Here is a 13054-nt window from a genome sequence, read left to right as displayed (position 1 = left end):
GATCCCACAGGGGAGGGGACACGCGTATGCATTCTCCCAGTGACAGGGAATGAATAAAAATAGTTCATAATTGTATCTCCTGTCATATGAATATTGAATAGTTCTTTCTTTCTATCTCTTCTAATTTGCATGTAATCAATTGTTTTTATAATCATTATCATTTTTCCCATTATCGTTTACAGGAACTTTGGAGCTAAATGTGCAAAATGTAACTTGTCATTCGGTAAAAGCGATTTTGTGATGAGAGCGCGAGACCATGTATACCATATAGACTGTTTTCGTTGTGTTGCATGTAGCAGACAATTAATTCCTGGCGATGAATTCGCCTTAAAAGACGATGAACTATTTTGTAAAGCGGACCATGACGTCGTAGAAAGGTCCTCATCCACCAAAGAAAACGGAAACGGAAGTAGCGCCGAAGAAGACAGTCCCAAATCGTCAAAAATCCGGAAAATCAGCAGCAGCAATAATGATGACAACAACAATAATAGTGACATTCAAAAAGGAGGATTACATTTGGCGGGTATGTGTCACCTCTATCTTTATGATTTTTGTCAAATCTTCATGCATTCACAATATACAGCAACTAAATAAGGATTCTCCTTTTATGTTGAAATTAATGCAAACAAACCAACTGCATCCACCTTTAACTATTTTGCTTTAAACCTGATTTCTTTATTTGATAATCTTTTTGTTGGGTGAGGGTTTAAATAGTCGGTGACAAATAAGATGACACTTTAAACACTGGTATCGAAACACTTAACATGTAGAGAAAATTGTGGTCAGTCTTATAGGGACTGATATATTTAACAACACATGGAAAAAATATTCTGTTGTCAGCCGTCTGTCTCTCGTGTTACGTGGGCTTGGCGATGATTTCATTTTGAATCTGAGGGCCTCAATGCCTCTGGGTCCTGTCTCCGAATCGCCTGTTATCGCGGTCCTAATTGTTATTATTGAGACCTTATCTCTATTATTTCCTCGTAAGAAAGTGACAGGGCAGTTTGTTTTGGTCAGTTGTTTATAAAATTCGGGATTATATTGCTTGGATATCTTCTTGAAATCATCCGTGGGATCTAGCGTCCCCGACATTCTCCCGAGGAAGGAGGAATCTCAGATTAAAATTAGTTCATGTCACATTCCAGACTTGCGACCTCATGTGCAGGACGAAGTTAGTCCGTTTATTAAAATAACCATAATCACACCCATAAATCATTTACATTTGATTTTAATTGAAAATCAACAATGACAAAGTGATAATTAAGCCCACCATACAGCGAAGATTATAATTAAATTTCAAGTTTGGTGACCCCTGTTGAAAAACAAGCAGATAAACTATAAAAATCAAGCGATAAAGGAAAATTAAACAACGATTATTTAGCACATATATTACAAACAAAAGTATTTACATGCTCCTCTTTTTGAAATATTAAATGAACATGCATATATACTAATCCCAAAACACACACGCATGTACATAATTATAAGTCTTTTATACATTTTCTATAGCGATTTATATGGTTATATTGCATCGGGATGATTTTATCCGCAACACACACGTGACTAAAAAAGAAAGGGGGGGGGTCTTTATTTATTTAAATGATCTATCGATTGTGTAATGACGTGTAATTGTCTTTTACACAACTCATTAGAGGATAACTGTTTACAATAAACACTTGGACCGATGTCAGACGGCTCACACGAAGGAGGTGAGGAGAATTATAGTAATTAATTTCTTCTCAATCACATCACACAGTATTTAATTGGATCTTTAAAGATTTCGTTCTTCCGCAGTTTTACAACGACGAGGGTCGAAGTCTTTATCTTGCGGCAGCAATATGACAATTGTTAATTAGCAAAAACTGCATTGTTCCGATAATCTCTAATCTACAAAACACCGATTCTCTTCACCGGAGCCTTCATAGGAAATTGTTACCAAAATCAGAGAATTTCGTTTGTATCTTTTAAAAACAAATTTATCCTATAATTTTTCTTTCTCTCTCTGTCTTCACAAATTATTCGCTTCAAAACCCTCGGAGCTGGGCGATGAAAAATGAGTGGGACTGCTTCTAACACGCGGGCCACGTAATGACATCACTTCGGCGACCCGACATGCTCGCTAGCAAATTTTTACTTGTAAACATTCAGCTTTGACAATTAGTAAAGGTACGCTGGACATATAAATGTCCCTACCTCGGCAAAAACCAGAAAGTCTGAAACAGTCACAAACATGGGTCTGAAACTCATTAGGATTGGAGCAAAGGCATGCCGAACTATTATAAAGAAAGCTTTTATGTAATGTGTTAGGGAATTGTGTGCATAATGTTGATGTGAATGTGTTTATTTATTGTATCCTATCATTTCGTATCATGTAAATGAAATCTTATGCATTCTGCATATTACAGTAATGTAACTTGATTTTTGTCTCCTGACATTTCTCATCATGTAAATAAAATGCTATGGTTTCTGATGGTATGTATACCTCAATTTAAAGAAACCCAGCATCGACAAAGAAGCTCGATTTGATGTTTTCAATTTGAAAAATTATATGCACTTCAGGGATGATATTTGTCACTTTTCTAAAAAGAAGGAATTTATTTAACTGTTGAAATTGCATAAAAATGTCAGTTAGGAGTTTACGTCGGAAGCGAGAGAATTTTATTAATAAGAAACTTGTGTGTGGTATGGCTAGATCTGTGGCACTTGAAAGTGGAGACGAAATGGTTTTCATCACAAGTCTTGTTGCTCGTCATATATTTTGAAACTGTCGAAATGAAATCTGCCCACGAGTTTTTAAAAAAAAGTCATGAGTGCATATGTAAACTTTCTCATTTTTTTCCCGAATGGAATCTACAAGAGGCAAATCGCTGGGATCAATATCTGCATATTTGAGCGTTGAGTAACACTAGTACTTTTGATTCAAATATGAATTATTTACATTTATTTCATAAATGATTTAGCCCTGTGATATTCTTTTCTATGAGGGATCTTCACATTTCCTCTTTATTTCACGACACCACGCCCTCTCCCGCGGTGGTGCTTTTTCAAAAAAGTACCGAGACGAAAAGGGTGCATCTACTCAACGAAGAGTCCCGCCCCCTCTTTCATTACTAGAAGCTGTAATTATATTCTTTTGCACGCTTAGTACCACTTGATGACAAAAATATTTTGATAACTCATAACACTTAAAATGTGGGTGGCAATGCTGCTGAGTGGTATCCGGGTTCGATATTTACTGAAATTTTCGAAAGCTTTAAATGCATAATTGCATTTATGCGATAGGAAAGAAAACTCTCATATATATATATATATATATATGGTTTATTTTGTCTTTGAATCATATGTAAATTTATGAATATGTACCTTGTGTATTTAAAAAGTTAATTCAAATATTTTATCAATACATATACATGTAGGTCTCGAAAAAAAAAATGCACGATATCAAATTTGAATATATAGATACAACCCACCCACCCCAAAAACTCATCGCATATTACAAAATGTGCCGCGTGTGTTTGTGTGTTGGGGTACATGTAAATTCAAACGTACTTTTTGAAGAACATCATGATTTAAGTGTCTTGTATCAAACTTCTTGGTTTCTTCAAGTATCGTAATAGTTTAATGTCTATTCTGTATTTTCTTTTCTTTTGACTTGCTTTTCTTAAGAGCATCGTCTTATGTATGATGTACTTTCATACATCAATACCAACCAATCATTAGTCTAATGATTATCCTTTATACATCAGCTCGATATAGTTTAATGTAGTTTATAAGAGTTAAAATTCATAATCTTCAATCATTTTAGTTTGTATCAAATATTTCATACGTTTACATAATTTTTAATATATATATATATATATATATATATATATATATATATATATATATTAACCTCGATTAGATGAATTAAATGTTTCAATACTACATGATACCCATCTACCGGGTATTTGATATGTTATGCCTATTCTCCGACCATGCATATACATATGTAGGTATACGCTGCATATATATATATATATATATATATATATATATATAGTCGTTTATGTGATATATCATACGTCATAAACACTACACTGTAGAACCGAGAACTGGAACTACACTGATAATTAATCTGAACCAAAAGTTTGATTCTAGACCTTTCAAACTTTTGAATCAAAGTCTTGCTGTTCTTCTCTATTAATCAGACAGATGGTGTATGTGTTTTCTTCCTTTCTTATTAATTCAATATAGCGTATATATTCAAAAGATTTATCAAATATGATTAATTGTTCTGCCGAGTTTATATTTTTTCCCTCCTGCAGAAAAAGGAATCTGGTTATTTTTAACAGTTCTAACACATAAATCATTCCCTACACTAATTAATTAGCCCTTCAATTCTGGCCATGTAAGATAAACCATCTTGTTAAAATCATATTTGACACCGCGGGAGATATTATTATGGAAAGTAACATTAAAACGGGAAAACTAGCGTTGTGACATAAGATGAAAAGAAAATGGCCGTGTCTTTTACGTCTAATAATCACCTGTAAATGCTCGCCTTCGCAGTACCGCCAATTTCCTTAAATTTTTAATACACACGAAACTTACACATGAAATCAATCATCAATAATTCATGTGGCTCTTTTGATAGCAAGGCTCGGGTTGCAGATATTGGTCCGCTGAGAAATCTACACTAAAAGCCTGGAGGGGGGACCAGGCCAGCGGGACCAGGAAATGTGTTGATAATTTTCAAAACTTTTACAGGAAAACATTTTCCGAGGATGGGGTATACAGAGAGATGTAGATAAAGTGTGTTTTTAGTGCTTAGTGTTTTTATGGTATAAAGTACTATTCAGCCATTTTAGTAGAACAGGTCGTACCTAGACAAGCAAATATGTGCTCGATGGTATCTCGCGAGCAATGGGTCGTATGAAAATTTGATGACTGCTCTCTCTTCATACACGGACTACCGAACTGAACAGAGGCAGTGTACCTGGACTAAATGTCGAATCGATTTTGAATGAAATGAAACATTTTGTACTGTAGAAGTGTACATATCTTTCATTCATATAAATACCCTTTTTATATTAAAGATGAGATCAAATAAAGTAATGCAAGCAACTTTCTCAATAATTAAATACATAGCGCTTGTTTTTCGTTTAAGAACTAGATTACAAATAACTAGAAATAATCCAAATTTCTTTCATACAATATTGTACTTGTATCGTTTTATCAATTCTTAGGTCGAGTGGAGCAGGTTTCAAATTCGTCGAAGTCCAACGGCATGCGGGGGCATCTACATAAATCCGAACAGAAGCCTACCCGGGTACGGACAGTACTTAATGAAAAACAGCTACATACTCTACGCACGTGTTACAATGCTAACCCTCGGCCCGACGCTCTCATGAAAGAACAGTTAGTGGAAATGACAGGGCTAAGCCCGAGGGTTATCCGAGTGTGGTTTCAGAACAAACGGTGTAAGGATAAAAAGAGAAGCATCCTGATGAAACAGATTCAGCAGCAACAACAGGAAAAGGTCAGTCGAAGTTCTTTTGCGCATGTCAAATTAAATTCCGGGAAAGGATATTACAAGTATGTATTGATTCATGTCACCTCGAGCATCTCTTAAGTTATGGAAAAAGCACACTCAAGTTTATTTATGTTACATATATCCTTATTTGTTAAAAGATTTAAAAATATGCACTCACTATACATTACAGTTGTCATGTTGCATATAGCTACCGCACTGTGAATAAATCATGATTAATTTATATATATATATATATATATATATATATATATATATATATATATATATATATATATGATAAATAATGATCGCTATTTATTTGATCATATATTTAAGGAATTTAAACTAGAGAGGTGATCAGTTGACAGGCAGATTACGATATCAAACCATATAATCACACATCGTCACTTCTCCAAAAGTTGAGTGGCATTCTGTAAATAATTCATCACATATTGTCATATAGGAATTTTTAACAGGTGTGAGATCGTCAAAAGTCTCTTATTAATTAACCATTGATAACCATTAAAACGTGAAATAGTGTTAATCGAAATGTTATTTTATTAGGTAGTTTATTCCCGTGAAATGCAAGCCGCACAACGACTATAGGCTTCTAGTGCTTCATATGAATTGTAATATAAAATGAAATAGTTGCTATATGATAAATTTATAATGAGGGAATAAGATCGTAAAATTCTGTTTTATGGCCGCGGCGGACTATCATTCGGACGGACGCCATGGAGGTTGACAGAGAGACGACTATTTGACGTTGACACGCGGAGAAAACCACGGTAGCGCGCATTGAGGGAGAATAAAAACCCCAAATCGTCAAGAACCAACCAGAATACCACAAACGCCCCACAGCCAAATTTATTACGCTACTAATTAATGAATTAGTGATCCATGGTATAAACTAAAAGACGATATAGTTCTACATGACAAGAACTAGTGTGCCGAAAAAAAGTCAAGTTTCAATGTATTATGTTGAATGGCCACAATATGTTTGTACAAGAAATTATGAAATAATCTTATCACTTGCAACAATCACTAGATAAATAATTATGGATTTGAAGTGTTTTCGTGTTTAGATAAGTCTGTGGTTTAGGGTCCCGGTTCACAGTGGGGCGCTAATCCGTCATTACTCGTCAGATTAAGGGTGGTTTACTTTCTCAGGCGGAGGAATTCGTCAACACAAATATTTACAGTCATTTTGTTTTGATACCTTGATTCCGTTAAAATCAGATTAACTAACCCAAAAAGGTACGTCATATAAATCGAAAAATAAGATAAAATAAAAATAACAAAAAATACAACCGTATAGTTCGGCGTTATTTACATGTAAATACATGTAATTATATTGACAAACAATCCTTGTAGTTAATTTCAGAAAGGATATACATAAAGAGAAAGATATTGTACTTGATATGTTTACAAAGATATAAGACGTATCTTGATACAATTCATTTAAAAATTGTAAATAATACAATCAATGTACATCACCATTGTAATCAATATGCTTGCTATACGTTCCTCTAGTGAAGTAACGCCTCCAAGTGTACATCTATTACATACCTAGTACTACAAAGTTCAATAAGATGAAAACCCCAAAAAGGGAAGTCGACTTCACTCGTAATTGACCTGGAAGTACAACCCCATTTTACAAGGTGAACCGTGATTCTACATAACTGCTTCCATGAATCGTGTCTGTAATTGCTCCTTATTCCTCCTGTTTCAGAATTATGTTCTGTAAATCAGATACATTTACAATTATACTCCGATACAATTGGAAGCAGAAATGCAGTGGTGTCAAACATGTCTATTTAGTAAAATTATTTCAACTTTAATTTCCTGACCAACAACATTTGATGAGGTTCCCTCCAATTTTCAACTTGTTTCTCTCAAATTGTTTCCTCTCGTCGCCACGGGAACATCTTCCGTTTGTATTTCCTTCCACATAATTCTAGCTTAGAATCTTGAGCCCGACATCAAACTATCTTTTAATTCGTTGTAATTGTTGCTTATCACACATTTGAATCTTGTTACCCTCTGAGACGGATGCTTCAGTAATTATAGAAAATAAATTAACGAGGATAGGACGGTTCTCCACAATGAACAATCGCAAGCTGGTTAGAGACAAGATCTTGCGGATCTTGTATAAAACTTCATCACAAATTAATTTTTGGGCATGCTGATATCTTATTATCTGTTATTGATAGTCCCCTTCTTTAGTCATTTTTATGAGAGAGAGAGAGAGAAAGAAAGAGAGAGAGAGAGAGAGAGAGAGAGAGAGAGAGAGAGAGAGTATTACATGCTAAAACCCATGTCATATGTCGTATTAGCCCGAGGGCCGAAGGCCCGAGGTTTGATATGGGGCCAGATGACTGATATGACACATTATATGGATTTTGACATGTAATATTAATTTTTATCATATACACATGTACTGCACTTTTTTATGCTTAAATAGTTCATACGAACGGGATAGTATTTTTTATGGATTTAAAAAAAAAATTGATACGGAGTCCGAAAGCTGATTTTATAAGATAAGATTCCTGTTATCACATACGGGTTACGTTTTTGCATTTTAAAGGCAGATCAAGGAATATTTGATACATTACTTGTCTATAGTAGAAACCTTGATACAATGATTTAGGCCTACAGTAAAAACATTGATACATTAATTTACCATGGTAAAAACATTGATACGAGCGAATATGTAATTTCCGGCTTGATATGCAATTTTGCATGGCGGTCTGATATGTGATATGGATTTTCGGACCGGTCGTTGATATCGGCTATTGTAACGTCACCCGTATCACGCAGTGCAGAATCTGATGCAGATGGATGCAAGGAAGGTCACCTCTTCCAGTATTTTTTGTATCGTTTCACGGGTTATAAGTAGGAAAAGGAAGTTTTGTCTTAATTTTCAAAATTCAAGCAACTTTTACTTAGCTGCAATAATGTAGCCCTATCCAATTTTTTTTATTCTGACGTTTTCGGGATAGGGCTACAATTCCATAGGATCTCCGTAATGGTGCAAAATAATTTTATGAATAACCGATAACAAACTCTGTGTATTAGTCCCAAATGTTGTTTACACCAAAAGGAGTACCAACTTTGTGCTCGGGCATGTCTAATAAAGGTGTTTTTCATTAAATATAATGTACAGCATGCAAAATTCTTCGTCTGCTCCGCCATGCTTGTTATCGCGAGATCTCGTAGGTGGATCTAATGAAAGCCTAAACATTGACAATCAGCGCGAAAATGTAGTTACTCGAGCCACTTCGACAAAGAAAGGAAAATCATATTGTTGCAGAAAGAATTTACACTCTGCTGTTCGGTTTTTAACTTGATATTTAATTCAAACCTTTTCAATACCGACGAAATAGCTTTCGCCTCCATACTTGTCCATTGATGTAAATACTACCTTATATGGCATATGCAAATGACTTGACAATCGGAAGTTGAAACTTCAGTACATCAAACATGGCGCACAAATATGAATCGAGGAATTGGAATTTATCGAAATTGTTGAAAACGGTAGAATAGAGCCTCACAAATCTAAAGTTGAAGGTTGTAAATTTATATATTGACTAAGAAACATAGAATCTCATTTTATTTACGTAAAGAAAGTCAGGAAATGTTTAGAATGAGCGCAAATGTTGCGGGAGTGAATCACTCCCGCATTTGCACCATTACGGAGATCCTAAGGAGTTGTAGCCCTCTCCCTAAAAAAAAAAAAAAAAAAAAATCAGAGAGGGCTACATTATTGCAGCTAACTTTTACTGTGTGCTGTAATACAATGCATATTTTGTAGACATCTCTGAAAAGCGATTCGTTTTCATAATGCTCCTAGGTTTGAGGTGGCATTGATATTGATAACATTTTAAACTTTCCCCAGAAAATGTCCTGCGTGCATCGGTGACGATAAGAATGCAAAGTAACCTCGTGTTTTATTATCAGTAATCCCAGAGTTTTCGCGATTGTTTTCGTCTTGCCAAAGATGGCGCAAACCGAACCCAGAGTTTCAAGTGTAACATTTCAACTGCTCCTTGCAATCAATCTTAAATTAAAAACCCATGTCAAGATGCTCAATAAATTTGTGAAGAAAGTCTTTAAACCCTTTTCTATGGTACATGTTTCAACACAATTAGGTAACAATGCACTTGAAATTCTGCGCACGACACTTTTTGGTCACTTTTGTCGGATTAACGATCCCGAGATTTTATTTCCCAGGGTGTTTGGTATGTTTGGAGACATGAGACCTTGTAATTATAAAGTCATATGTTCATAACATGTGAAAACGATGTTTGGTTCTGGTGCAACGGGGATTTGTTTTAATTAATTTCTTTGTTTGAAGAGCAATCGTGAATTTCAGTGGAAGAATTATGGAACAGGCTAGATAGGACAGTTCGAGCACGTCAGACACTCAATATTTTCATCATCAATGTATAATTAATCTGGACGGTCAATTTCTGTGTGACAAAAGACCACGGCACCAAATGAACCCCCAACTCCCCCTCCTCGCTTTATTATCATTAATATAAAGAAAAACTGGTCGTAACGCGTGTTATAGGAGATTAATAACGGCCCCGGTGCCTAGTTGAATTGAAGAGATCACAAATTTGTGCCGGCTAATTCCGCGCCAATTTTGCCAGCTACATAAGCATGTTCCCGTTTAATTTCCTTTTACTCAAACGGCTTTTCTCTCTCCTTCGACCCCCTTATTCCGCTCTTTGCGGAAATTAAGGAATTCCTCAATTAGATTACTTCTTTTATTCTGCATAATTATTTCTAAATTGTATCATGAAATTTCTCTTTTGATAGTTTTTGGAAATCAAATTGCTGAAACTTCTCGCAGAATATCTTATAAATTCTCATTGCTACAATGATACGCACATTAAACACAAGATATTGAATCATTTTGTTTTATACAATAATTTGTTTGCAATTAAGTATTTGTCTAGATATTCTATGTATTACTTCACAATATACTTGAATGTAAATTCTGGATTAATTCCGAGACCTGAAATACGATTGAATTCCATAGAATGACCGTGATTTTCCACTATGTTAACGTCTATATCAGGAACTAAATAGACTTCAGGCACATAAACCAATGTCAACAAGGAATATTGGTTTTCTTCTTAGTTTTGTACAGGGACAAAAGAAGTGAAAACGGTGTTTACATAAGAGATTTTTGCTCGTATTTTTGCAATATGTCACTGTGCTGCTTATATGTAGTGCCAATGTGTGGACTATTCCATACACACAGAATCTAGGTTTTTTTTTGTCCTATGAAAAATGTTACAAAAACGTTTCTTATACTACATATATATAGTGTTTTCCCCCCACTACTTCCGGAGCTCTCACGAGGGAGTGTGGGTTCTGTTATCTGTCTGCCGAACCCGATTCTTATGATGTATGTAAACATCGCAACCATCTTCCGTCTTATGTGTACTAAAAGACGAGTGTGTTCTCCACAAAACACTCGGTATATATCAACAATTGCATTATATTGCGTAAAAGTGTATATCGATGGATAACATCTGGCTCATAATTTTAAATCATGGAAGCCGGGGTAGTGATATAGAAAGATACGGCGGGGCAATGTGGGAAAAGCTGGACTTTCTAACACAGTTTTTTGCGATTCCTCAATCTAAAATTCACACCATTGACAATAGAGTTTTATGAAAATATTTAATCTGAATGTTTGAGTCCGTATTGAAAACGTGATAAATCTGCATTTTTATCATAAAGTTAATGTACAGAAACACACTTAAATTCTATGTAGTTTAAATTTATAGACGTAAAAAGTTATGTATATTGCAACACTAAAAACTCATCATATATGAAAGGAAATATCAATATTAGTTAATTACTTCTGTATCAATGTTCGATTTACTGAGATCATTCTATGTATCTAAAGATCAGATATAATTCAATTGATTTCTATCTCTCACGATTTGTATTGTAAAAAAAAAATCCCACTGTTTTGTTCGCTAACATTTTATCTTAGAAACATGATTCAGTGTAATGTTAGACGAATAAGAGCTCACTAATATTAGATTATAATTCGCTTTTGTTAGGAATCATTCCTAAAAATTGTGATTTCTTTTAATTCTGTTGGCTTTCCCTCGTTACAGCCTTCACTGGAATCAGCATTCTCTGAATCTGAGTCGGGAGTAATAATGAAATACCACTGAGTAAACAGACAGTGAATATCTCCTTTTATTGAGTGCTTTCATTCAATAAGATCCTCTTAAGATCCACATCATAACACACAATTTCATAAACATATTAGCCATAAACCACAACATTTACATTGTTTTTGGTTAATCACAAATATTGCACACGTTTACATTCTTCAAAGAACTATTACACGTCTAAAAAGTGCCTTGCATTGTAAATATAAGATATGTGTAATAAAGTTGTGGTGATAAAAATGTAAACGTTTGAGTTAAGAAACAAGGAATTACAATTTTAGAATGCAATCATGATTTGGAACTCAAACGGGCGATCTACAGATTGCAAGCTGAATTCTGTAACCCACTGAGTCAATCAGACCTGTAATGAATTGTAAAAGGACAAAGAATATATTTCTTTAATGTTTTAGCTTGATTGGTGTACTTTCGTTAATCCCCCTTGAGATTTATCATAGAGTATATATTCTGAGATGCAGATTTTTTTTAAATAGCTCGCTTTATTTATGTTATTTGCCTACCTTGTATTTGTCAAGTCTAGATATTCATATTGCTATTTATACTTAATTCTACATCTTTAACAATGATGCATCCTTCTATTTTACAGAATGGAGGTAGATTGCATGGTCCGCTACAAGGAGTGCCGATGGTAGCTTCGAGTCCAGTTCGTCACGAAAGCCCAATGCAGGCTAATCCTGTAGAAGTTCAAAGCTATCAGCCGCCATGGAAAGCTCTGAGCGAATTCGCCATGCAGAGCGAACTAGAGCATCCACCATTTCAACAACTGGTGAGCAGTTTTGTCTGTGACGTCAATCATGACGATGATGACGATGATCATGTCGTCTGCTATGATCAGTGCTGATTGGTCCGAAAGATAATCACATGATTTGACTCACCAACTCACGGTAAATCGCACTTAAAGTGTTCACTTCAATTGAAGTTGCAGTGTTTTAATTTGATGCATTTGCTCGAAATTTTCATTTCATCTTAAGTTTATTGTTTGGCCCAAGATTACAATTTTTGTTTTAGTAAATATAATTGCATGAAAAATTAGAATTTGGTTTTCTTATTCGTAATATTGGAACAGTGATAATAACACTCTTGTTCTTTGGGGTTTTTTTTGGTTTTTTAATTCTTGGTTTGCTTCTGTCGATTTTATGTCTATTTTTGCATGTCAAATCTGCAACTGAAGAAGTGGAAACACGCACAGAAGGTTCCTGTTAGCTTTCAGTGTTTCAATTTTTTGTGCGACTTTACCTTTGAGTTAATTATTTTTACCATTATTTCTTATTTACGGACTTTTTTAGTCTGTTATATTCATATCTATAGTATATGTTGCTCA

The 13054-nt window shown here is 34.6% G+C and overlaps 1 protein-coding gene and 1 long non-coding RNA gene across 4 annotated transcripts in view; one reads left to right on the top strand and one right to left on the bottom strand.

Annotated features, from left to right (window-relative positions):
* LOC125649211 (insulin gene enhancer protein isl-1-like) overlaps positions 1 to 13054 on the top strand; it is a 30612-nt gene that overhangs the window by 16804 nt on the left and 754 nt on the right. For 2 of the 3 annotated variants that reach the window (XM_048876545.2, XM_048876544.2), the window contains exons 3-5: positions 183 to 523; positions 5226 to 5518; positions 12320 to 12499. In XM_048876545.2, coding sequence (XP_048732502.1) covers positions 183 to 523; positions 5226 to 5518; positions 12320 to 12499 — 814 coding nt within the window. Of the gene's footprint in view, positions 1 to 182; positions 524 to 5225; positions 5519 to 12319; positions 12618 to 13054 lie in introns of all 3 variants that reach the window. The other variant, XM_048876546.2, reaches the window with a different exon arrangement.
* Positions 6224 to 7602, bottom strand: LOC130054587 (uncharacterized). Its single transcript, XR_008802902.1, has 2 exons — positions 7363 to 7602; positions 6224 to 7253 (listed from the first exon to the last, which is right to left on the bottom strand). It is a non-coding gene; the product is annotated as an uncharacterized LOC130054587 (long non-coding RNA).

The sequence above is a fragment of the Ostrea edulis genome, chromosome 5, assembly GCF_947568905.1.
Source record: "Ostrea edulis chromosome 5, xbOstEdul1.1, whole genome shotgun sequence".
NCBI classification, from domain to species: domain Eukaryota; kingdom Metazoa; phylum Mollusca; class Bivalvia; order Ostreida; family Ostreidae; genus Ostrea; species Ostrea edulis.
Note: the sequence above shows the minus strand (reverse complement) of the source record. Positions and strands in the feature narration are given on the sequence as shown.